General features: G+C 41.5%; 1 protein-coding gene and 1 long non-coding RNA gene across 2 annotated transcripts; one reads left to right on the top strand and one right to left on the bottom strand.

Moving 5' to 3' along the window:
* Positions 1–3,862: 3,862 nt before the first annotated feature.
* On the bottom strand, positions 3,863–5,115 carry LOC128446435 (uncharacterized). The gene is made up of 3 exons (XR_008339578.1): positions 4,910–5,115; positions 4,150–4,273; positions 3,863–4,037 (listed from the first exon to the last, which is right to left on the bottom strand). It is a non-coding gene; the product is annotated as an uncharacterized LOC128446435 (long non-coding RNA).
* A 3,284-nt stretch (positions 5,116–8,399) lies between these two features.
* Positions 8,400–26,502, top strand: gpm6aa (glycoprotein M6Aa). The gene is made up of 7 exons (XM_053429039.1): positions 8,400–8,678; positions 20,261–20,453; positions 20,762–20,918; positions 22,138–22,291; positions 22,966–23,042; positions 23,418–23,483; positions 24,535–26,502. The coding sequence occupies exons 1-7, from the start codon at positions 8,642–8,644 to the stop codon at positions 24,685–24,687; spliced, it is 837 nt and encodes a 278-aa protein (XP_053285014.1). The 5' UTR covers positions 8,400–8,641; the 3' UTR covers positions 24,688–26,502.
* Positions 26,503–26,926: the final 424 nt, after the last annotated feature.

Here is a 26,926-nt window from a genome sequence, read left to right as displayed (position 1 = left end):
AATTTGCTTCTCAGAAAAACACATCAAACAGCAAACAAAACGTTGCCACGTAGGACGTTTGTTTCGACACCAATCTGAAGGCGATTGTTTGAGTGTAACTGTGGATATCTGACATTTAGAGAATTTTCCACCAGCTTGCGTATCGCACGGTTCCCTGAGAAAGCCGCCCGTTCTGTTTCTATGGTAGTCCCTGGCTGGTAAAGCCTCTTTCCCTGCATCCCTCAGCGGGGCCGTAAAAACCTGACCTCCTTAATCTTTCAGTGTCTTTTGATTTCCCTCAGCTTGACTGGGCGTGAACACACATCAGCACTTAAGATGGCGAGTGCTGTCGCCTGTTGATTCCTGCAGGCGCTGGGTGACGAGCGGCGGAATTTTTGGATTTGATCCTTATATTCGGTTGCATTGGTTTATACTGAGCATCCAAACTGGGGGGGGTGAGTGTGGGGGGGGGGGGGGGGGGGGGGGTTAGGATAAGAATCAGAAGCTAGTAAAGCAGCCTATCACATTATAAAGTATAACCCTGTCTCCTGATATGCTCCTTTTTTACAATACAAAATAAAGTATAGTGTAAACACTCATTATAACCGGTGAAACTGACTTACCAGTAAAAAGAAGTGGCCGGGGTTACAGGGTGATGTTTATATTTATTCTACATCTCCACACCTCTCCCACTGAACAATAACTGGGGCCCGGTTGCTATGGCAACTAGCGAGCCCATACTGGAGAGCATACAGGAGACATTAATAAGCTTACTGGAGCTTCTTTGGCGCCTTCTGTTGGTCATGAGGACAGGCAGCAGCTGCAGGGTTTTTTCAAATTGCATGTGCATTCAAGACAAAGAAAATATGCTGGCGCATTCATTTTTAAGCTGATAAATAGACACTTACATTTATGTACAAAACCACAGATAATGTTGAAAAAAAAGGGGGGGGATGTCGGCTAATCAACATTAGAAGCCATAAGGATGCCTGAAACGCCCCGAGGAGGTGTTCACAACCATCTGGTCATTTTTCCTATATCGGCATCACTGTACCTTCGGTGAGAAGGAGGCTGTGGTGGCGAAGGCGAGGAGATGCAGCACGGGAGAGGAGGGGGCTACGCCTTGTTGGAAGCACAGGCAGAAACATGACTGGCCAGGGAGGGGGGTATTGTGAGGCTTTGTAAGCTCAGGATTCCCATCGGAGAAAAAAAAGCCCTCCCCCTTTCCCGACTGCAAATCTCTCACCCCTATTAACAAAGCCGCTGCAAGCTAGTGTGTAGCCATGTTTTCCAGGCTGAGGGTGGGGCACTTTGTGTGTCTGTGTGATGGTATGCGCACAAATCGTCTGAAAGTCACGTGCATGTCAGATTGTGATATATATTCATTATCCACTGATATTCTGCTTTTATTTAAATACTTATCTTCAATTTTTTTTGTAATACAAGAGGGCCTGTGGCTCGGGCGGTAAAGTGGGTTGGTGGTTCGATCCCTAAACCCTGGTTGCATCAGGAAGATCATCTGGCATGAAAAAATAAAACAAAAACCAGGGCTAAAATGAATAAGCAGATGGTTGATCCTCTGTGGTGACCCCTCGTGGGAGCAGTCGGAAGACAGCAACAACACAACAACAACATCAGTCACCAAAAAGCTACTGGCCCATGATGTGATTATTGTCCAATCCCATGAGACTAAAGATAATTAAGTGCAATTAGTATTTCTTTATGTTCCATATGCAAATTCTAGAACTTAAAACAGATAGCAAATATAAATTAGATATTGATATAATGTTGAATACTGCTGTTTTATAGAGGTTTAAGAAACATTTACTCATATTCACATGAGAGCAAAACTCACAACAAGATTTTTATCAAAAACTGCAACGGCTGCAAAAAAACGCTTGAAAACTAAATCAGGCGATTAATGGAGCTTAAATGCATCAGTACAGTGAGACCAGTGACCAGCGCATCCTCCACCTGCAAGAATACTGCACTGATGAAATGAGCAACCCTGCTACAAGTAGACTCACAATAGAAAGGTCACTGGCAACAGGAAGATGCATTAAAGTAAAAATACAACACGAGGGTCAAGAGCACGACAGGAAAAAGCCTTTAAAGACTGACTGCCATTTACTTTTCTGTACAAAGGACTAAAAACAATACATCTTGTTAAGCGGTGGAGCCAGTCATATTTCCTCAATACTTTTTAGTCAAATTACTGCTCACGGTACAAATGTATATATAATATACACTTTTGTATAATTAAAGTGTGCATCTAGATACAATTCAAATTCAAACTTAATCACAAAATTGTATTTAAAGGGGACATATTATGCCCATTTCACCACATTTGATATGGTTCCTTGGGGTCTTAATGAAATGTCTGTAACATTTTTTGGTAAAAATACCACAAGGATCATTTAAAACAGCACCTTTTTACTCTGTCTAAAACAGACCTCCTCAGATCGACCTGTTTTGAGGGCCCCGCCCCCCTCTCAGCCCGCCCCCATCTTACCCCACCCCCTTTCACCCCTCTCATCCCTCCCCCCTCCCCCCTCTCATGGAGGTGTAGGACATAACGCTTTTACCTCCATTAATTAGCCTGTGTGTTTGAATGTGTTCTCACTACAGAATGCATTCAACATCTATAGGGCAGATTATGGGCCTTTATGTCCAAGAGGAATAGAGCAGTAAGTTTTGTTTTTTTTATGCATGAGATATCAGTCATTTCTGCAATACAAATATGACTGAGGAATAAAATACATAAATTACTCTTCCCTCTGTATTACTTTGCTAACTGCTCATCTTACACGTGTCAATTGTTAACATGTTACATATCAAACATTAAAAGCACACAACTGTTTCTATAAACTTTTATTGTCAGAAAGATTGCTAAAAAGAATGCCACAGAGCTTTTTAAAAATAGTTATTAAATGTACTGGCTGGGACAGAGGTAATAAATACAAAAAATACCAAGTATAATGAAAACATTGATTACAAAAATACAATTTGTGCCATCAGTAGCCATACTGTAAACAAAGGAACACTTTATATTTGTGTGTCACCTTTATTCTCTAAATACAATGTAAACTTTGCTCAGCCGTTACAGGTATTTGGCGTACAGAAGCTTTGTGAGCTGGTGTTGAGGCCACCTGGGCCGGAGAATCAGGGTGGTCCTGCCCTCCTGCTCGGTGCTCCAGATACGCAGAGTGTTCCCTGATGCTCAGGGAAGTTATACAGGGTTCAGACCTGCCTATAACTTCCTGCTTGTCAGGTTTCTCATACTTAGCAGAGAGATCCTCAGGTTTTGAGATCTTCAGCACCTCATTCACATATGGGGCCGGGTCCTGAAAAGCCTCGTGAAAGATGAGGTCCAACAGGTTATCCACGTAATCTGTAATACAAATTGAGGGGAAAAGTTGGACATTTTGCACTTTTTGTATTTATCATTTTCTTTTTATAATTATTTTATTCTATTTATCGTGAAGACGATAAATAAATGGTCTTTAAATCGTGAAGACCATTTAAAGACAGCAGTTAATCGATACGTTATTTATGTTTCACATACTGTTTGTACATTGTTTGGCTTTTAAATAGAGCCTGTGAGAATCACGGAAGGTTGCATCTGCTTTCACCGGCTTTCTGTGCACTCGCCCTTCTTATATATTACATCTGTCCCCGCCGACACACAGGACACACCTCAAACAGCTCCAGGAGGCAGTTTTCATAGACAATATATGTGGGTGTCTTATGAACAGGGTTGGAAGATTCCATTCTATTAGAACGACAAAGATTTCACCAAAAGGCTGCAACAGCTAAAAAAGTCTAGGATGGTAATCCATCTGATTATTGAAATGTTTAGATTAAATATTGAGTCACTCACGTCACATCTGCTGACTCAGTCAAGACTGTGATTGAGTCATCAGGATCATAGGTAGCATCCTGTGGCTCTCCGAAGTCCATACTTGAACAACTTGGGTTGTCCTCTCCCTCCTCCAAGCGAGGTCTCTTACAGCTGAGGTCCCAACACCAACATCAGTGCAGCACAGTTTTCTGTGTGCCTATGATAAAACAGACACAGTATCCATGGAGTCACAACAAATGAGATGCTGTTACAACTTTAACATGGAGACACAATCAATGACATGACGAAGTAACTGAGGGTAAACCAACCTGTACGTTTGTAGTGAGGTCGCAGTGTTTTCATAGAAAGCTGCGTTCCATGTGTGCGCATCTGTGGTGGGTCCGTCTGGCATGCTACGTGATGTAGCCTAGCACCGTGAACAGATGTGCTTGCCTGAACACCAAAAGCAGCAATGTTATTCATGTTTGTACTACTGTCATGCATACAAGGATACAAGGACACATTTCCCCAACTAGGGCTGGTAATGAATAATCGTTCTAGTCCCGCACATTATGACAACAACATACTCCGGTATCTTGAACGAGCGGCCGTAGCAGCAGCTGTAGCTGGAAGTTAGGTTTGTGAGTGTTGTGCTCTCCACGCTCCCCCCCCCCCCCCCAGCTCGCGTGTCCTCCCGTTAGTACCGTGCCGCTGATTTTTTCCCACGGCAGCACTGGGCTGGAAGTTAGCTACAGCCGGAGCTCGTAGCAGCTACTACAAGCATCCGTAGCTAACTTCAAGCTACAGCAGCTACAACCGGAGCTCGTAGCAGCTACTACCGGGGTTCGTGGGGGGGGGAAGAGCGTGGAGAGCGCAACACTCACGAACCTGCCGTGCGATCACCGTTCACCGTGGACTAGCCAGCCGTCCTCGATTAATGAAAACTCCTGTAAAGTCTCTCCCTATCCCCCACCACTACATACTAGCCCCCCACCCCCTCACACACGGCACAACATGCTAACGGCACTAGCCTCCACACAAAATGTCTAAAAGAAGCAAATACCAGAATTATTTAAAAAAAATACTTACATTTCCCTCGTCTTCAGTATTGCGATGGAAAGATGGCACCGACCCCTCTTTCAATAACAACCTTTTAGAGAATCCAGCGTTATATTGGCCCAGGTTGATAAAACAGTCCGATTCAAAGTGGTGGCAGGAACGTTGCCATCATATATGAACTCAATCCATCTCAATCTTGTGTCTTCTGAAGCTGGAGTCACATGAAGACATTTGTGCTGATTTTTGCAGCCGACCACTGAGCATCTCGGTTGTCGTAATTGATTCATGCTGCTGTTAGCTTATCCAAGTGTTTCCAAGGCTTGCAAGAATGAAATGGCGGACACTGGTGGACCGAAATTCTATAAAGTGGGAGGGTCCATCTAGGGGTGGGTCGAGTGGTAGTGGGGGAGTGCATAGAGCTATGGGGGAATGTACTAAATGGGCATTTTTCGACTATGACGTCTATTTCGGGGGAAATTCCATTGGACGCACTTTAGCACATAGTTTCTGAAATAGAGGAACCACAACAAATCGCTGGAGTGATTTTTTTCCAGAGTTTTTGGGACGGTAGACATGCCAGATACCCAAACTAATGTGTAGAAGCACTACAAAAGTGGAATTTTCATAATATGTCCCCTTTAAAACTGAAGGAAGCCACTATAAGCAGGAAAAGACAACACAAGATACGAGGTAAAAATCCATTAATAGAAACTGACGAACAGTGCTACCCTAAAGTTTAGGTTGTGTTGGCAAAATACAACCTGAATTAAATGAATAAGTAATTTTTTGCGAGTACTTCTAAGCTACTGGCAATATTTAACTCCACTGCTTTACGCTGCTATTTTTAAGCAAGGTTTGCTGAATTCTTTTCATGAGTCTTCCAAATTGTCATGCTGCGAGCCTGGTTAGCTCTCAGTTTGGAAATAGCAGAACACGGTCAATAGGTGGACCAAAAATATTCAGTGCACAATCTCCAAAGGGGATGTGGCTGACACATTTTAATACAACGGGATACCGAGAATCATCCCGTTGTAGCCGGGTATAAGATTGAAAAGCTAATTATGGGGATGAGGATCAAGGTTAGCGTGATCTGGAGCAAAGCTATAAACCAACTGTCTGTCCAAACAACAGACGGTCAGTTGTCTCTTGAACATTGCCACGCACACGGCTAATAAAAAGCTAAGCTGCTTCATTTACACTAAAGAGAGATGCTCGGTGGACAAGGGTGTTTCAACCCTTTGGTTGGACAATATGTTAAAGCAGGTTAATTCAATAATGAATTAACAATCTTACATTAAGCCACGACATATGAATAAGTCATTACATTTTAACATAAATAAATAATTACAATAATTTTTAAACATAATTAATATAAAGAGAATGTGATAGACGGCCCATGAATGCAGCTGTCATCATTAATTTAATTAGGGCGGATAAACGATAGTGTTGGACGAAAAATACATTTCCCCAGTATGTTCATATGTAAAGCGGCAGGTTGTCTCCTCATCTGCCACTTGAGCTGGTGCCGACCTGTTCAATCACTCACTGAGCTTTCAACACTTCCCATCCCTGTATTATGTACAATCTATTTTGGTAAATGTGTTTACTTGGATCATTCTCAGAGTTCTCCACTTGCCTCCCTCCTGCCTCTTTTCATCTTCTCTGCTGCAGCAGAAGCTCAATTTCCCCACAGGGATCATTAAAGTTTTATCTCATCCACCTGTCTGATCGTCCACCCATTCCACCATCTGTCTGCGCTTCAAGTCAAGTCAGATCTCCCTCATACAGCACATCTTCATCCCACGGCAGCTTAATGTACCTCAGTGATCGTCCATCCATCTACATGCATCACCTCACGCATTTTAGATCATAAAAAGTTGATAAATTGCAAATTCTGTGTATGAATTTGTTGTGGTGCTGCTCCACTGCATGAGCTCAGATGATTTAGAGGAGCATCAATAATACCCACACTCCATTTCCCATATAGTTGACAAGCTTACAATCCCCCCCAGAAAGCCCCAGAAACTTTCCATAGAGAAATGTAATAGGTTCTGCTTGTTTGTTCTGTTTGTCACGATTTCCTCGATGAACAGTTTTTAAATCCGATGTAACTGACTTCCTGTCTTGACACAATGCTATCAGACTTTTTTTAATGTCTCTCTTGCTATGATTACTGAGAAAGTTGTTTCTAATAAACTTCCGACTTCACCACCGTACAAAAATAAAAACTTTACAAATGGCTGAATATTGATAATAATAGAAATATTAGGTGTGATTTTACTGGACACTGTCTATCACAGAATATTGTTTCACAAGTGAGGAGATTGAGCAGGACTTCCCGAAGCTGTCCTAATTTTGGTTCAGGTCTTATTTAGAAGACCCGAGTTGTTTTGTCACAACGTTATGAATTTGACAGTGTGTCACTGTGACGTGTGGAGTCCCCCAGGGATCAGTTCTCAGACCTCTTGTTATTGTTTAGACCAGAAAAATTATTGGAGAAGACAAAAAACGATTTTTAACTAAAGAAGGATAAAACAGTGATTGTTTTGTTTCAACCACAATATCAAGTGTCAGTAAATGACTAGGTTATCTTGCTTTAAAAGCCAAAGACAGTCAGAAGTCAGAATGCTTGGTGTTCTAACAGACTCAGAATTATATCAAAGTAATCACTGAAACTATAAACTAACTAGAAATTTAGGAAAATAAGCCCAGTCAAAGGTTTGGTGTCCAAAAGTTACCAGGCTTAGTTTTGACTATTCTTTTTGCAATCGTCTCTTAATCTATCTACCCAAAAAGACAATTAAACGTGATCTTCTCTTTGGAATTTAACACATAAGGTTTTTTGTGCAGTAGAAAACATATAATAAATAAACAAATAAAAAGGAGGAACTCAATGGCAGTCAAAAGTTTCTCGAGACCAGGGGCTATAAAACCTCAACTCACTGAAAACCAATTTCACCCAAAACACACACATACTCTGATAAGAATCCAATGACACCTCCTTGCTGATCGTATAATTGAATCTGTATGACTAATAAGATTAGGAGAATCCCATTTTGAAATCAGATGCCCCCCCCCCCTCCCCTCCCTTATTTAAGGAAAGGTTCAGTTAATGCAGCAGAGCCGCTTTCGGTGGGTTGGGGGGGCTTGTCAGGCTTAACCATTCAAACTGAAAGCTAGGGGTGTTTAGGGTGGGTTGGGTGAGGAAGGGTAAAATGAGTTTGTGAGCACCCCCACCTTAACGCGACGCAGTCTGAGGCTCCAGGTTCACTCTGTTTTTAATCTTCTGCTGCTATCGTTGTTTTATTTCCACATTTATCCACACACCTGCCTTTTTCAGCTGCATACCCCTCCGTCGCACATGCGCTTTCCTGCCACATAGAGACCACCCTCTGTTCCATCCAGCCCCCCCCCCCCCCCCCCCCCCAACTCCCCTCCTTCTCATCCTCCTCCTCCTCTTCCTCCTCCTCCTCCTGGTCCAGGGACTAAGGGGGTTTTCAGCACTTGCCCCAGCAGCTTTGCAATGGACAGCACCACAAAGACTCAGTGATTCCCCCGCATCTCCCGGACGCTTGACGGAAACCACAGCTGACAGGCAATCTCGGCGCTGAGTAGGGACATCTAGAGAGATAGTGGGAAAGTGAGATCCAGAGAGGTGCTGTGTGGACTACCCCTTAAAAACAAATAAGGGTTTCGTGCCTGCGACTTAAAAGCAGCATTTTTATCACACATCCCGTGTTGCTCTAAAACAGCATCAGCACAATGGAAGAGGACCTGGATGAGGGGCAGACCCAGAAAGGTAAGAAAGTATTCAGCTCACGTTTGGGTGGATTCCCTTGAATAAATCTGACCTGGGTGTTTTTGTCAGTGCTGCCTCCCTCCGCAGAGGCAAATGCACAAATGTGTGCCTCTCCCTTTCTGAATAGGAGAGCAGCTGTTTGGGGGGTAATTCCTTTGTCTATTGAGATTCAGCCACTCCACTGAGGAGTGTGTGTCTGTGTGTGGTGTTCGGGTAGTCTGAGGGGTGTGAACTGCTTCAGAGGAGAGGGCTGGGGCTGCCTTTGTTTGTGTGATAAGGTTTTCATGCCTGTCACGGTGACATGAAGAGTGAAGAACCAAACCAAGCTTCTTCACTCGCGAAACCCATCGGCTGCCAGGTTCTGTCCTTTGTGTGCAGGGACACAAACACCCGGCCGGTTTTGCGGCATTCATGTTGATGCTGGGGCAGGGGGTTTCTCTGCGTTCATTTCAGAGGGGCAGTGTTTGCTTTGTTCAAAGAGGAATTGCTATTTATACTTCACCCACACACCCCCCAACCCAGCACCATCACCTTTTCTCTGCATGAATGATTGAGTGCACTGCTGGGACTCACACAAGCGAATGTGTTGTTGATGTGTTTGTGTTTACCCGCGGACTGCAGCATTTTCAATAGGCTTGTTATTTTTCAAAGCAATCCCCAAAATAACACACGAACACGGACGACCAGGATAATGCTGTCCTGTAGAAAACACTTGCATCTTTATCTTTTCAGATTTACATCATGTGTCAGGCATGGCTTCATATGTTTGTGTTGTGTTTCTGCCGCTCCCCCCACCCCCCCCTCTCCTCCTCCCGCCTCCTCCCATCTCTCCTCCCTGCAGCCCAGCACTCCTCTCAGGCACATACATGAGCTGAAACAGTTGCCATGGCAGTGGCCAAGTGTAGTCATTATCTATTCTTTCTTCGCCCACTACCGCGGATGACATTTCAATAACACAGAAATAGTTCGCAGAGATCTTTGAGTGTGGGAAGCAAAGAGACAGAAGGAGATATAGAGTCAGAGATGAAGGGAAAGTGAAGGGATGAGAGATTCGTGAGATGCACCATAAAAGCATAATCATCTATAGAAAGAGAATCATGGTTGAGTGTTTGTTAATAATTCAAAGATTATATGTTATTCCTTTGCTGATAAAAGGGATTGATAAAATTGCTAGAAGATTATTTATGAGGGAGCTGCTCACCCCACAATTCATACTGAGCCACTGAAAACAGATTTTGAGCCAATACCTCCTGGCCGCCATTACTAGGTGTGCACTCTCACGATCCTATTCAGAAAGCAAAAGCTGTCATCCTTGGCCACTAACGCAAATGCTCACCCAACTGGAAGATGCAGCCATGCAAGCTGTGCATATGTGTCCATTTACATGGGTGAAGTGTGGGTTTGTAAAGACTCTGTTATTACATTAGCAGCATGTATGTGAGCAAATATACTGAAATCTCAGTGAGACTAAATCTGGCATTTTCCACTGGAAATCTAAAAAGATTGCTAACGTGCAAACAGAAGTCTTAACATAGATTTGTATTTATTTAACACAGTCAGAGTAGAGAAGAAACGAAATTTCCATATTTATTTTTTTATTTATATATTTTCGGTGACGTAATTGTTTTGCTGTATGATTAGAAAGGAAAGATGTGGAGCTTGATAAAATATATATCTGGGAAAATAAGTCCAGGGTACAATGTAAGATGCATTAATGGAAAAATAAATTAATATTTACAGTTTTTGGCCTAATAATGTATTAATGGCTGCAATTTTCAATGTAATACATTGTTAGTGTTCATATAAAGTTTGTTTAAAAAATAAAAAGGAAAAAGGAAATGCCCCCCCTGTTATTAGCTGACGTTCAATCTGGTCCATGACAGACAGATGCACCCTATCTCAGCCCTATGGTTACCATAGTGACACCGCCCCATGAGTCACTGGCCATGTGTGAAGACAAATTTGATTTGTTTAATTTAAACTTTGTCGGTTATGTTGATGTGAACACATAGCAGGGTGACCATTACAGTTTTAAACATTTGAATAAAACTGTGTGTTGTGATATGGGGACAGCAATGTCCAAGTGTCAAGTGTTCAAGCCATAAAAAAGGTTTCTCACAAAACCTTGAAGGTTGTGTACGTTTTCCCTGTCAGTGAAAAACCCGGAGCTATAAGTAGATTTAAAGTCACGTTCCCCATCTATCACCAGGCCTCAGAGAAATCATGACAGATAATTTCAGGAGATTTTTCTGATTGATGAAGTGACACAAAGTAAGATAAATGAGTGAGAACAAGACAGCAGGGCTCACTTTTATCAAATGATTGACTTGAGAACTGACAGCTCAGCATTATATAAGATAACAGGTTGATGTGATGGTTCTGATGAGGCCTGATGAACATTACAGATGTCCCTTCACGTTTCTCTGGGTAAAAGTAAGTAAGAATCGTCGTTTATACTTGAGTTATGAGCATTAATATAAGTTATAAGATGCAACTAGCAAGTTGTACCCCAGGATCATATTTGGTATTAAATGACTCCAAGAAAAACAGCAAAGACCAACAATGATTTCTGTTGCTGTTGCTCTCTCCAAGAATAAACCTCAGTGCATCAAAGGTCAACACAGGTAGAGTTAACACAGGGATACACTGAATAATCTGGCAAACATTGCTCAGAGCAGAAGTTCTCAAACACGAGCACTACAACAATATCTCTGTGCAGCCATAACACTTTTAAAAGCTTATGAATGTCAAGCAACATTTTCCTATGGATGAGGCAGCCATGGTTTAAAGGGGCTTTAATGTCAACCGGGTCCTACCTTTGCTATGTTTATGACATTCTTAAAAGGACAATTCAATATGATTCTACTGATTAAACATCATCATCATCATCATAGCTGATGGCAAATTGCGGACATATAGGTGTGTCAATCTGAGGCAAGGTGTCGGTGTCGGTGTCAACGAGTGCACACAAAGCATGCTGATGTCCTTCTGTCTTCATTTTCTCAAGGTGCAAATCTCTGATTATGCGTCAGACGCACCAGGTGGGAACTGCTCACTTCAGCTGCTGGCCAAATGTAGAAGTGCCCACACCATGGACCGAATAGGGCCAAGAGCAGCAGGGAGCAAACCAACACCCTTTGGTTGACAAAGCAGTTTTCCACTCGTGTGAACTCAGGGTTGAAATGATTGCAGTTTTGCAAATGAGCATAAGTACATAAGAAAATGAGTCTGAATATTCCGGAGATATAGTTCACATTTGCTCTGTTCTAGCACTGAATGAAAAATCTGAAGAAAGAGCCAAACTGTTCAGCTTTCCCGTGCCAAGAATCTACTCTGCAAGGCACCACTTCCCTTCTGGTGGATCAGGCTACTAACTTGAGAACATTTTAAATGTTGAGAATATCATTTAAATGTATCATTCATTTTCATAAAACACAACAACATGAGGTTTAGTCAAATGAGAGAATAAAAAATTTACTTAATTTCCATCTCCTGCAATAAATGGGAAATTTGCAGGCTTGGTGAATTTGAAAAAAGCCGCTTTGAATATATGATGCCGTTGGGCCAGTACACAGGACATGACCATAACTGACAGAGCTGTAATGGTACTCATAGTCCCAGCCCCTCAGGAAACCACATGTAAATTCACTGCATCTGGATTTTTGTTCGATTTTTCTCGTAAATATCAGTCCCAGACTATTTCATCAAGATCCCTTAAATAACAAACATGTCCTGGCCCTGTCCCCTGATCTAGATATTTCTTGACCCACACATGATTCTTTCACCAAGTTTTCATGGAACTCCATCCAGGAGTGTTTATGTTATTGTAACAAACAAGAAAAAACAAACAGACCTTATTTGGTCAACTGGAAATGCACAAGCTATGTGATACATACTCATATTCGCAAAAATCATTTCATTTTAGGGCTTAATATTGTGTTTGTGAAAGTGTTCTTTCATTTCTAGGTAGCAGCAGCCTGACATTCACTCTGATGCTGATAATGTTGCCTTTAAGAGCTTCTTATCTGAATTTATTAAACTGGTAAACACATCAATGGAGAGTTTGTGTCCCATGACGGCCTCTAAATATCGACAGCGGTTTCCTTCCCCCTCTTTCTCTCGCTCTCTCCCTTGTTGCTCTGAAGCCTAATTTTTCCAGGGCCAAGCAGAAGTTCGGGGAGTTCCACCAATTGTTCACTGTTGGGTGTATTATTGGAGAACTGGAGAGTTTTCTGATTGTTCTCACAGAAATGACTCACTGATACAGGTTTTTATATCCAGGATAACAGGTGTTTAATATATCAATATGAGATTTTAAGATTGTGTTATCATAGTACTCCCATAGTTGTTTTTTAATTGTTTAAATTTAATAATAAAAAATGCAATTTAGACACATAAATGGGCATTTTATAGTGTTTTTCATATATTTTATGGTAATTTCAAAGATAGAGTTTCACAGATAAAATCACATTTTAAATGTCATTCTTTTAAAAGGGGAGCGTGTGGAAACTGTTGTGAACCGAACGCAGTTGCACAGATTCAATCAGATACCGAAGACAGGTTCATTATAAAGATTTATAGTTTAGTATCTGTGACTTCAATCCCTCAACCGCTTGGTGTTGGCTTCTTATAAAGTCAAGTGTACGTATTCAGAGTAAAAGAACAGCCCTGCTCTCCCCTCCTGAGTTTTTGACATTTGCCCTTAAGTTCCTGTGAAGTGAATTTGACGCAGACAAAAGACTTGTCTCTGCTCGGCAGTCACGCAGTCGTGTTCAGCCTCCTCCATCTCTCAGCGAGAAAAAAAAAGAAAAGAAAATGAAGAGAGGAAATCAGCGGCCGAGCTTTTGGACCTGGCCTGTAACGTCCTTTTTGCCCAGAGGGGTTATCTCTGTGTATAGTGTGTCTCATTCACTATTGTCCCACTGAATTTGTTGACATACAGTAAGTGGGTCACGGCTCTGATGTACCCGGCCTATTCGCAGATTTTGTGCTGCGGTTGGCATGGCAACCATACTGGTTGATTAAACATGCGCAGAGGAGATGGGGGGGGGGGGGGGGTGAGGGAGCGGGAGAGAAAGAAAAAAAACCTGCCTGCTTCAGGGGAAAGGGGGGCTTCGCATTAAATATAGGAAAGCAACGAGACATGTATACGCCCATTACTCTCAGGCTGACACAGACGTACCATCCCCCACTGAGATCTACCTCCCTCCCTCCCTCCCTCCCTCCCTCCCTCTCCAGGACCAGGCTCGCTGCCACCCCACCCCCCATGCAAGACTCCTCCACTAACAAGGAACTAACAACATGTAGTTGGATGCACAAGCATTGAGTCTGATTGGACGTCTCCTGGTGGAATTGCAGTCAACGTGCACCAGACATAAAATTTGATTATTATTCTCTTTTATGTCACCTCCTTTAAATCAATTTGGTTCATTCCCTCCTCTGCCACTGCGTCGTATAAATGTTTCTCTGCAACAAAGGCAAAGCTTAACATTCCTATATGATGTTTAATTAAGCATGTGCAGACAAAGACATGTATAATCATTAAAGGCAAGTATCTGCATTAAAAAGCATTAATTGGAATCAGCCTGATGTTAATTTGTGTAGAACCAGCTATTTATATTCCTGTTATATGTATAGGTTTACTTTAGGTATTCAATTTATAATTTACATATAACTCTGACAAAATGGCAACACATTAAAAGTGATTAGTGATTTTTAAGACATATTTCTTATTACATGAAGATAGGTCCAGCACTGTAGCACATCGGTATTAGGATCAGTAGTTTTCCCTTATTTTAAAGAAATATTGGAAAAATAAACAATAGCAATTAAACAATCTTTACCGAGGAGCAGAAATAACTCATTACTCAGGTAATAATAGAAATAATATTGTGATAATTATTTATTATAGACTTATCTTGACATAATATTTGTCCATATTCTCAGAATGGTACCATTCCAGTCCATTCCAACATCTTTTCTCTGCACACAGGTCAACAGCCTAACATTTACTGGTGTAAACAATCCTCATCCTTTCATCGCTGTGTCTGTTGGCATCTAAAATGACAACACAGAAAATATGGAGGTTGCACCGCTTTGAATCACTGTTTGTTTTAGGTTCAAGAGGGGAACTTACTGGCACTGATACAGTTCACACCACAGCTGCCTATGCTAATCGGAACAATTAAGGCTCAGTCTGCATGTGGTGAAAATAAAGAGGAAGTCTATTCCTCAGAACATAAAATATTACTCAAACGGACATGTGCCATTAAACTCGTCCTGCAATATTAAGGCTGTATTTGTTAAAAATCACTCTTTAAACTAACAATTTGAATTATGGTAACTGAAACATTCTGAAGAGCAGCATGTTTGGTGGTTGTTGAAACTTTTGAATATATTGGCTGCCAAAGGGCAACCCAACGAGTTTGGCGTTTTGGCCAATGAAGTACTGGTATTTTGAAACCAGAAGTATTTTGAAGAGTGGGGGGGGAGTCTGACTGAGGGCTGAATTCCCACCTACACCTGCTACCCGCAACTACCTGTCAATCACACGGTATGCAAACAATGCTTTATCGTCTATTTAATTATTAACAATAAAAAACAATCATAATAATAAGGTATTTCCACATTTGCTTCTTTTTGCAGAGTCGGAGTCTGTCTCTATTTTTTTATATACAGTTTTTGAAACGTCTCTTACTTTTAAAACAGAAACCATCGGCTTGAAAAAGTGAGCTAATAAGAAAATTGATTGCTTAAACTGTCATGTTATGTTATCATGGATCCGCTGTGAGTCCGTCACTAATAAACACTTGAATCAAAGAAATGTAAATATAACAATATCCATCTCATTAGTACCTAAACGAGGGCAGATAATCTTTGGTTAATTAACTCCAATCGTCTTCCGCATGTTGGAGCGAAGTTTCCTTTGAAGGACGTCATTTATCTCCAAGATTAATTCAAGGATAACCTCATCCCTCATGTGAACGTTGACTGGGTCAGTGAGAGTGAGAGCATGTGTGTGTTTAGTGTGTGTTTGTGCTCGTCCCTTTTGCCTGTCGGATATGACACTGACAGATGGAGGAGAAGTGGGAGGCAGGAGGGGCCTTGGGAGGGGGGTCATCCTTTCTCTTTGTATTAGGGAGACGCCTTCTGTTGATTGGACCGCAGTGTTTGGGGTCATGTGGGCTTCACTTTATTCCCCATAAACAGAGATGTTTTTGTGCGGAGGATAGAATATTTTAAAACCCCAAACATATCAACTAAAATCCTGTTGCCAGATTTGACATTATGATACATGTGAGAGGGGGAAGAATATCCTCCGATCTTCTTTCTTTGTGGGAGAGTCATAAAGAAGACTTTTTTAATAGTGAAAGCTTTTTGCTCATGACTCATTGGGTATAACCCTTTAATCTATAATAATCTAAAGATATTTAGCAATTTCAGTGAGAAATTTGTCTATTTTGCCATCAAAACTATTATAGACCTGATGAAGTAAAATACATTCAGTGCACGAGGGTCCACATCTTTGCCGCCATCAAAGCAGATTAGCCAAAGTCAATTAGGTCAAATTCTCAACTGGACTGACATGTCAGAGGGGGCTTCAAAAAACAAGTAGTAACTACATCTGCAGGCGTGATCAATTCAAATACTTGGAGGAGCTCCTCGTCAAGCTGAAGATCCTTTTATTAACGTCGCAGGTGATGTTGGGCTAAAGCAGAGAGCATGAATAATGAATGTGAGAGGCTCGCGCTCTGCTTCACTGTGCCTCCTCTAAATTATGGATCAAGCATCCAGTCGCTCTCTCTCTCTCTCTCTCTCGAGTCTGTTCACGCCACCGTTTCGCCATTTTTCACCAGTTCGATTCTGCAGTCAGTTAAGATCAATGAGGAGTCACGGGAGGGAAATGAGAGGATGTGGCGGTATGGGAGGAGGTTTTGTTTAACGCAGCAGCTACACTTCATAAGAGAACTACGAAAACAAATCACATCTAATTAAAAGCTGTAAAGCTGTAATGGCACGGCCTACTTATTTTTTATTGTGCTCATAAAAATATGACGACTTAAAAAAACAGACAAAGAAAACAGCTGAATACAGAAATCAAATGTTGTCTGCCTCTAATTTTGCCCTTTTCTTACAAACAACTCTCTTTACCGAGTCTGAGGAGTTTCTCCTCCACAGAATTAAGAGCACACAATCAATTAAACATCACTCTTGTTAAAACAACTCCCCAAATCTCCCATCCTACCCTGTATCTTCATCTTCAAATGCTTCCATGGAAACACTGTCCTTCCTTCAGTCAAGTCACGTGCATTTGGATGTTGTTGTCGCTCAGCTCTGTTAATTAGAGTTGTAATAAGCAGCAGTGACTCCAGGTTCCTCATATGACCGGTGGTGATACACACCAGGGGAGGGAGTAAAAATACGATTTTAAAAAGGACTTGCCGAGATGCTGGCTTCAGCCGGTTGAATCTGCGTGCAGAAATGTAAATAATGCAGAGGTAGTAAACCTTGATTGAGGCCACGACATAAATCATTTATGTTCCTGCTCGTCCCTCTTCATGTAGAGCACCAGCTCCCAACATCCACAGCACCAAATTTAACCAGGATGTCCCTAAGGTGGATATAAAAAGAGAAAAACAACATGATTTTTATTTGGAGAGAGTTTGCTCTTGGTGTGAGTTTATAATTTGCCTCCACGAAGAACATCCGTATTAAGGTCTTTCAAAAGTCTGACTGGAGCAAAAACAGGAAATTAACAATAAAACCAACAGTAAAAAGGTGTTGTTTTATGATGTTCACCCATTGGTTTAGATTCAACGACGGGCAAAAGAACAAACTTACATACAAATCAATGCTCTCATCCACTGGGTGAGTATTTCAGAAGATTGGACAGTCAGTTCTGTCAGTGGCTTAAACAGGCACACTGACCCAGAGCGAGAGGGATAACTATGACTGGCTTCGCTGTCACTCTCATCTCGTCAGTAAACACCCTCGCATCAATAAATCCTGTCACTCCCTGCTTCCTGAGACGATAAGGTAACTCAGGATAATGAGTCTGAGGGAGGAAGCGCTGACAGGATCACTTTCTGTCTTAGCGGCCTTTCGAACTGAAAAACCGGCCTGTGTTTAAACAGTCGGTCTTTTTATCTTTTCTCGTGACGATTAAGAAAGGATGTCGTCTATTTTCATAAATCTAACTAGTCAGTGAAATGGATCATGGTACCACTTGCTAAGGTTCCACTGGTTTGGACTATCCTGCATTTTGTTTCCAGAGACCTCTGTGTTGGCATAACTAAACCAAATCAATGTAGGGGCGGCTTTTTCTCACAAAATTTCTGGTTTTGGTTCTTAAAACCAAAAATATATCTCCTCATGGATATCACAACTTCAAATAGAACGCTCTACCAAGAACTAATGAGTGTGCAGAGAAGTCAAAGGAAGGAAAGTGGGAACTTTTCCAGAGAAAATGTTTCCCCTTTAATGCACGACAGACAAAAGCACTATTCTATTCTCATCCATCGGTTTCACTGGCTGATAGGGAGTCCTATGGTTATCCGAGTAACATGAATGAAGGTGTGAATTGGTGTGAAAAGCTCCTGTGGATGTCAGGTGACACTGAAACTACTCGATAGTCTAAAAGTCACCAAAAGGCTAACGTGTTGTGATGTCCCACTCCTGGGAGCACGAGCTGGTGAGAATGTTGGAGAAACACCAGGGCAGTGATGACATAGACATTTTGTATACAGCCGGCAGATGGTGTAAACTGTTCAGAGATGGATTCTCCATATTTGTCATATCGTGACGCGCTATTCTCTGAGTTCTCTGGAAGAAGGGGAAGCCACAGAAAACCCTCCTATGCAGACATGTATGTCCTCTCTAAACCATTTGTTCATAAACTGGACATTTTTCAAACTCTACACAATTGATCTGAGAAAACACCCCCAAACAGACGCTAAGAATGTGACCAGCACATAACACGAATTTTGGGAAACAGTGCATATTCACAGCAATAAATTGAATTGAATTAAAGGCAGAGCAGATATTCTACAGTCTGGCAATAGATTACATCAGCGAGGATGCAGACAATCTAGGGAAGTCTAGGCTTGGCTTGGAGCTGCAGCGACTATCGGAGTGCTCTGCACAGACCAGCTACTTGGTATTCCACTCAGGTTTAGATCAGAGTCACCAGCTAAGAGCTGAGGAGGAGGAGGAGGAGGTGGCGGAGGAGGAGGAGGAGGTGGCGGAGGAGGAGGAGGAGGAGGAAGAGAGGGGATGTTTGCGATGACTCCTGCTTTGTAACACAGGCAAAGACAACGAGATAACCACAAAAGAGATGGTGCCGAAATCTGCCTTGAAGAACGATCCTGAAATCTTTCATCGTCTCTATAACTGACAATGAAAACTGTCCGTGCCGCCATCGAGCCTCTGAATGCAGATGAATTTAATCATGGGCCATGATTGTGATGTAACCGATCGAGGGGAGTTTTCTGTTTTATGAACACAACATTACATGTTGCACATTTCACACGCGTGTAGTGATTCAGACAGCTTCGCACATATTTAGGTTGTAGGTTATCATCAACTGCGGATGAGGAGTCACAAATTGATTTAGAATGGGCTCGGCTTTGTGAAAAATGGGACTGTGTGGTTAATATATCGCAATGCGCTGCAAGACCCCATAAAGTCTGGTTATGTTCTGTGCTTCCACGGGAAATAAATTCCACTTCTGTTTCTGCTACGCTGAGAAATGACTGAGTGCCTGTGCCCCACACACACACACACACACACACACACACACACACACACACACACACACACACACACACACACACACACACACACACACACACACACACACACACACACACACACACACACACACACACACACACACACACACACACGCCGACATAAGATGGAGACTCATAAATCTCAAAGATTCACACAGACACAGTTGCGTGCGTGAGTATTTACAGTCTCAGCTTTTCTGTGAGCAATCTATGTGACAGAAGATTGAAGTTAGAACTGAGCAGTGGTTAGTCACCTTAAGGGGCCCGGGGGGAAAGAAGCAGGGCCAAAGAAGAATAGGGCTAAAGGTCAGGATCACTATGTAGAGCTCAGCCGGACCTTTTTAGTGCTGAATAAAATGTCAGCATCCTCTGTAGGGCTGAACCACTGACACAACAAATATAGTGTGTGGACCGATAGAGTATAAGGGCAAAATGTGACGCTAGACAATGGCAGAGATAAAAGAGAAGAGGCCATTAAGTATCTCGTTCTCTTTTGTGTCTTTAAATACTATGAGTTCTGCTGCTCGAACACCAGGGAGAAGATGTACTGTACTGAGGTCAGGTCACTTTAAGAAGTTGTGATATTTTGCTCCACTGTGCACGCATGCATGCATGGCTGCTGCCCAACCGTGGTCTGATTGTTGGAGATTCTCAAAAAGTAAATGGCTCTACAGCGTGAAACATGCAAATGCATTCGCCCGTCGGCAAAGTTTTGCTGAATTATTCAAAACTGAAATTTCCTTTTCTGTCTTTGGTGACTAACAGTTGCATATTTTTTGTGTGTGTGTTTAGGATGCCTTGAATGCTGCATCAAATGCCTGGGTGGGATTCCGTACCCATCCCTTATAGCCACCATCTTGCTGTATGCTGGCGTGGCTCTGTTCTGCGGCTGCGGACATGAGGCCCTTTCCGGCACCGTCACCATCCTGCAGAACTACTTCGAGGTGATGCGGAGCCCCGTGGATGCACTGGATGTGTTCACCATGTGAGTGGTAAAAGTGACATTGAGTGTTGGTTAGATTAGGAAGCAAACATTACCACCATTAGGAATTGGTTATTTGCCCACAAATGGAAAACCATACGTGCATGACATACCATATTTGCACCATACTGCACCAGATCTCCACATAATTTTTTACCTTATAAACAAAAGATTATTTGTATTGTCTACGTTACTAAAGACATTGTCCCACATAAGCAAATTTAAAGCAAATATTGCTGAGCAAAATTCACCAAAGTGTGTAATATGGTCTAGTTTTACAATTTCTCATTGGTTCTCTAATCATTCTCTAGGATTGACATCATAAAGTACGTGATCTACGGCATCGCCTCAGCTTTCTTCGTTTATGGCATCCTGCTGATGGTGGAGGGCTTCTTCACCAGTGGAGCCATCAAAGACCTGTATGGAGACTTCAAGATCACCACCTGCGGACGCTGTGTCAGCGCTTGGGTATGACTGACATTTTAGTGCTTGTGAAATTTTGCTTAGCTTAGATTTTTAGTTGTGTCTATGAGAAAATTACTTCTCACTTGATCTATAACTTCAGTAAAAAAAATTCTAAAGAGTTTATGGTCTGAATCTTTAATTTCAGGTGTTTTTGAAAACAGCATCATGTTCATTTAGCATATTATGATCCAATTCAAAGTAAAAAGAATGATAAAGCATTGGGGCATGGATACAGTATGATTGACAGCTAGTACCATAAAATGGATGCAGGTCATAGGTGTAGGTGGGCTACCAGTAAGATTTGAATTCTTGATTTCCCATTTTCTCTTTTGTTTTTAATGTAATCCTCTATGTATCTATTCAGTGTCCGACCCTATGACTGTATTGAAGTAGACTCTGTAGCCTTCTGCTGCCGGAATCACATGGAAATCTAAATGTCAGGTAGTTTCCTGAGGGAGTTTCCCTTGAAAAAGGTTGAGAACGTGAAGGTTTCTGTAGGTCACACATTTTTGCAGTCACGGTGACAAACAACATGCGGGTCATTGTTTTTTTCACTCATCTCTGTTGCAGTTAATCTGAAAAAGGGTTAAACAGGGTTACAGCTAAGCAAGCGTGGCAGTCTAACCAATGGCAATGGTTCTGTTTCCTGAAGACAAGTGTTGGTTTGCACGTTAGCATCAATTCTAATAACAAGTGCTCTGAATTAGTTTTATTAAAAACATCAGTCAAAAATAATTTAATATTCAACTGCTGACAACAATACAGAAATTAGAAGCACTCTCATCTGGAGCACATCACAGAGCTGGGAGCCGTCCTAACAGGATTATGGCTGGAATATAATTGCTCAGCCAATCTGAGGCTCCACATGGAGGCAAGGGATGTAAGCCACGCTATAGTATTTGTGATGGATGAGTTCATTAAGTTAGTGGGGGTTAATCCTGTGCCCATGGAAATATCCACACCAACATGAGACTATAGCTGGCTGAAATGTGTAAGTGTGCCATGGAGCAGACTAGGAAACACCTTGTAACATATAATATATATCACAGATTAACGTCGATTAAATTGTGAAATTTCAAGAACTGGAACCAGACCCATAATGTAATGAAAGAAGTAAAAGTGTTCTAATCCTCAATCATTTAATCATACACAGATTAAATTAGGACTCTGGATTTACACAGTGTCTAGTTGTGATCCTTGTTTTCCTCTGTTGCCCTTTTAGTTCATCATGCTGACATACATCTTCATGCTGGCCTGGCTCGGAGTCACTGCTTTCACCTCCCTGCCGGTCTTCATATACTTCAACATCTGGAACATCTGCCAAAACACTACCGTGCTGGAAGGGGCCACACTCTGCCTGGACCCACGCCAGTATGGTAAGAATGGATATTCTGTCTCCATCTCTTCCCTCCTACAACCGTCCAGGTCTCAGTTCGCTCTGATCTCTGTGGCCTCAACCGCTGCTTTTATTTCAACGTCTTGGAGAATATATAGTCCATGACCCTTTGTGTCTCTACAGGAAAATGTCTTTAAACTGTGGATAAATAATGCATTTATCAAACACAGGGATGTAATAAACTATAAAATACATTTCACACTTAATTAGATTTAATTTATGTTACCGAACAAGCAACTTTAATAAATAACCCCCTTTCAAAATATAACACAGCAAAGGGTCCAATTTGAGGGTGAAGCTCCCTGTTTCCTCCTCGTATTATTGTCCTGTAAACTTTAATGATCGAAAATAAAAATTACATTAAAACTGCTCCATAACAGTCCATCATGTCACAAGCTTATGTGGCTGGCTCGTTATTTTTAATTAGTGCCACCTCTTCCACTCCATTAGCCACCAGCTACCATTAATGCCGCCTCTGTGTCAACAACTATTTGTGCTGCCACCTTCACATTACAGACCTGTGTGTGACTGTATGCACACAGTAATGTAATGGTCTGTCGGTACATATCAGCTTCTCGACACCTTTTGCACCTGTTTTCTGTCAGATTTTTATTGCGTAGTACTTGCCTTGTGATTAACGTGACTTTTTTTCAGGCATCGTGCCAATCGCTGACGCGAAAACCGTGTGTGCTGGATCGGAGAAATTCTTCAAGATGTGTGAATCCAATGAGGTGAGATAAAAGCAACTTTAAGTAATCTAACCATGTCAATAATCAGTGTACATGAAAAATAATAGTTATGCACTATCAGCCTTCCAGAGGATTCGAAAGGAGAAATATTAATTAAATGCACACTTATTTAGTCTGGCTTTCATGTAGTGTTTTTTTATTTTATGGTTTTATTATCTATATGTAATTATTAATCATCTTGTTCTATTTTTTTTTACTAATGGTGATGATATACATATTATCTTGTTGTCACTTCCTTTTTATTATTGAGTCTGTGTGATCATTATTAATTTCCAATTTTCTTTAACATTTAACAGGTGCCTTTTGATGTACGTGTTTGATTGGCAGATATTAATATGTGATTTATTTTTGCTCCAGCTCGACATGACGTTCCACTTGTTCATCTGTGCCCTCGCTGGAGCAGGAGCTGCTGTCATTGCTATGGTGAGACGCCCATAAAAGCTACACCTCCCTCTCGAGGGATGCGACTAAATATCTCTTAAATCAAGTGTTTGCACCAACGAGTGAAGCATCTCACATTCTTCATAAAGCACTGATTTCCCCTCGTTGTTAGCAGATCATTCCCGCTGTGGTAGGGGGGAACTGTTTTTGAATAAAAGAGGGGGGGGGGGGGTAATTGAGGGGAGATGCTGTAGCTGGGAAAATAGCAGTGTTTTGTTGTGGCTGCTTCCTACTTGGCCTGCGTCGTGCTCGCCTGTGAGAGAATAGCTGCAGATAGGGTGGAAGGCATTTTGGCGCAGTGGAAAAGACGGGGTTTGTCTCCCTCCCTCTTTCGGAGGCGCCAGACATGTCAATGTGTTGTCATGGAAACAGGGAGAAGAAAGGCTCAGAAAAATTGTTGCAAACATCGCTCGGTAAATTGCGAGGAGCCATTTTCTGAGAAAACAGAGAGTGTTTCATATAGGCAGGTATGATGGTGCAAATTATAGCAGGACAATGATAACTCGTGTTTGTTTTCCCGGCAAATGGTGGAAACAAATCATCGCAGCAGATAATCTGTCGGCTCTGATGTCAGCAAACTCAAGCAGGGCTAAAAGAAATATCTTTAAAAAACGCACCAAACAAAATAAGCTTAACAAGAAAAACAAATGGAATAATATTTGTATTTGTCGCGATAGCATCCCAGTCGAATAATTATCCGTCTGACTGCAGACATCAGACAGCTTCTCACAAAGAGAAGCTGTGTTTCAGCCTCAGTCATTAAAGCACAACACATTCATTATAGCCTTAGCTGCCATGGTAACAAGCCCAAGACCACATTTAGCATTATGCTGCCCCCTGCTGGACCACTGGGAACATAATCTGTAATTTAAACTTTGAAATGTGTTAATTGAATTTCAGATTAATATGCAACTACTGTAGGATCTACATCCACAAGAGATAATACAGCTGATTATGCCATTTCAGTCATTAAACCGTGTTAGCTTCTACCCTGAAAGCAGCAATGTTTCACGCTTCCGAACTTTCCCCTCAGATCCACTACTTGATGGTGCTGTCCGCCAACTGGGCCTACGTGAAGGACGCCTGCCGAATGCAGAAGTACGAGGACATCAAGTCGAAGGAGGAGCAGGAGCTTCACGACATCCACTCCACCCGCTCCAAGGAGCGTCTCAACGCATACACATAAAGAGCAGCGGGAGGCCTGGCCCTGACCCACTCCGACCTCTCTCTCCCTCCCTCTCTTTCTCTCTCTCCTCTCCCCCTTTCTGTCTCTCTCTGTCTCTCTACCATCCCCTCCCGAGGGGGGGCGGATGGCGCCTAGGGCCCTCACCACCGCTGATGTCACTGGTGCGTCATATGACAATGTGGTCTGGGGGGGGAAACGTCACTCAAACTCTCCAGTCACAAACAGCATTTCAGATGAAACAAGCCCCTTTACCTCTCTCATGGATGGTGTTACGATTATCGTTATGGCAGTTATACTATTCTTGAATACAAGTTGTTTAGTGCTGATAGTAGTGTTAGTGTAGTATGTAGAATCAGAAGTAGCAGTAGTATTTCTCCTTTTTTTTTTTTTACTTTGAATAAGTTTTGCGTAATATTGTTTTATTTTTCTTTTGAGTTTTTTTTTTAAAAGTGTCATTTTGCTCTCATGCATTATTTATTTTTTGCTGATTTCTGAGGGGGTCAACAGGGGCTTAAAACGGTTTTCAAGCACATTTCTCATGTCGTGTGTGTGTGTGTGTGTGGAGATTTCATCTTCAAAAACTATGTACTGTAACGGGTGGTTAGTTTTGGAAATATTTTTAAACTCACAATGCAACAATAGGAAGCAGCGTAAGCCTTTGTCATACCAGTATTCCCAGGGATCAAAAAAACACTTTCACGTGAAAGTAATTCAATCTGTTTTTTCTATTTGAAGTTACACAGTAGCAAGAAGACACAAATACCAAATCGTTAGATTAAAACAAATATTGCTAGATGTGCCAAGCCTGTTAAACAGGAGACAACAAGTTTGATAGCTATCAAAGATGGAAATTAGTTAATTAAATAGAAATTATGGCTTATTTTATAATAATCCTGCCATTTTAAATGTATTTTAGGACTGTGAATGATTCCATTGTCTTTGAATCACGAGCCACAAAAAGCACATGTAAACATGCTTTCATGACCAATTTTTTAATTTCTTAAAAGTGGAACTTTATAAATATGAAACTCCTGTTTTGGCAGAACTCTGCACTGTAAATACTGATATATCAAAGCATACCTATATGTTAACCACTGACGTTAAGGGATAGTTCGGGTGAGAAGGAAGAGGTCACCGTACGTCCACTTTTAGTCTCAACTGGAAAATAAACCCTGACGGTGTGAAGTGTTGTTGGTGTGATGGCACTATCCTTGGTGGAATTATCAGATGTCAGAACGTGTGTGTCACAGTAATTTTGTTCATGACAGTAACTGTATTGCTTACACATCTCGATGCCATACAACTACAAACATGTCGGCTCATCGGCTGGCAACGTTTGTTTTGTCAGTATTTCAAAAATATTAAAAAAAGCTAGTTTCATGCACTTATTTGATCATTTCTGTGCTCTATCTCTAGATGTAAGCGCATTGATGTTCAACTCAAAGTTGGATAACTGTACTGTTAGTAAAGACTGTGAATTTAGATGTTTCTCGTGGCATGGACATGCATTAATATAGTCTTATTGACTCAAACGTTACTTTACTTCACTTCTTTATTTTGACGATTATGACTGTCTTGCTGGATCAACCCTTTGTTTATATGTGCAGTACTTAACCCCCCCACGCTTACCGCATTATGCTACTGATAATAGAGACTGTAGTCTTTGATTTGTGTCTGTTTAGTTTGTGATGAGCTCTCAACCATGTCTTAAAACTAATACCAACATTGCTTACTATGTAGTGATCTGAAAAAAAAAAACGCTCTCTGCTTTTTCCTTGTATTAGTCTTTTGTACTTTCACTACGAATGCTTCTAGTAGCAGGCTTTAAATTGAATCTGTTTTGTACATTCATGTGCCAACAGCTTGAGTCAGCTTATTTGACCTGTATGATCAAATTTGCTTGCATAAATAAAACTCACTTGTGTACTTGTTAATAAGTACTTCACGTCTCTCGTGTCCCTTTTTGTTTCCATGTCACTTCCTCCCACTGAGTGTTGTGCAATGTCAATCAATCAGGTGAGTCGAATATAAGACAAAACAAATATAATTACAAATACAATGATTAAAGTGCAGAAAGATCATTATTTTTAAAGAAAACGTGAAAATGTATGTTTATCAGTAGCTACTTCAAACCACTAGATGTCTCTTTTTTACTCTTACTCGTTCAAAATAGAGTTAGCCTGGACTAAAAGTAACAGGCACACTATTTTTAAATACATTATTTAAAGCTTACTTACCA

The sequence above is a fragment of the Pleuronectes platessa genome, chromosome 8 (assembly GCF_947347685.1).
Source record: "Pleuronectes platessa chromosome 8, fPlePla1.1, whole genome shotgun sequence".
Lineage (NCBI taxonomy): Eukaryota > Metazoa > Chordata > Actinopteri > Pleuronectiformes > Pleuronectidae > Pleuronectes > Pleuronectes platessa.
This window is presented reverse-complemented; position numbering and strand designations above follow the sequence as displayed.

What these genes read in the sequence shown, in the direction of transcription:
- gpm6aa (XM_053429039.1), top strand. Translation starts at nt 8,642, where the DNA reads ATGGAAGAGGACCTGGATGAGGGGCAGACCCAGAAAG. An exon ending in TGAGGGGCAGACCCAGAAAG is followed by an intron (nt 8,679 to 20,260) that starts GTAAGAAAGTAT and finishes GTGTGTGTTTAG; the next exon opens with GATGCCTTGAATGCTGCATC. An exon ending in AGATGTGTGAATCCAATGAG is followed by an intron (nt 23,043 to 23,417) that starts GTGAGATAAAAG and finishes TTTTTGCTCCAG; the next exon opens with CTCGACATGACGTTCCACTT.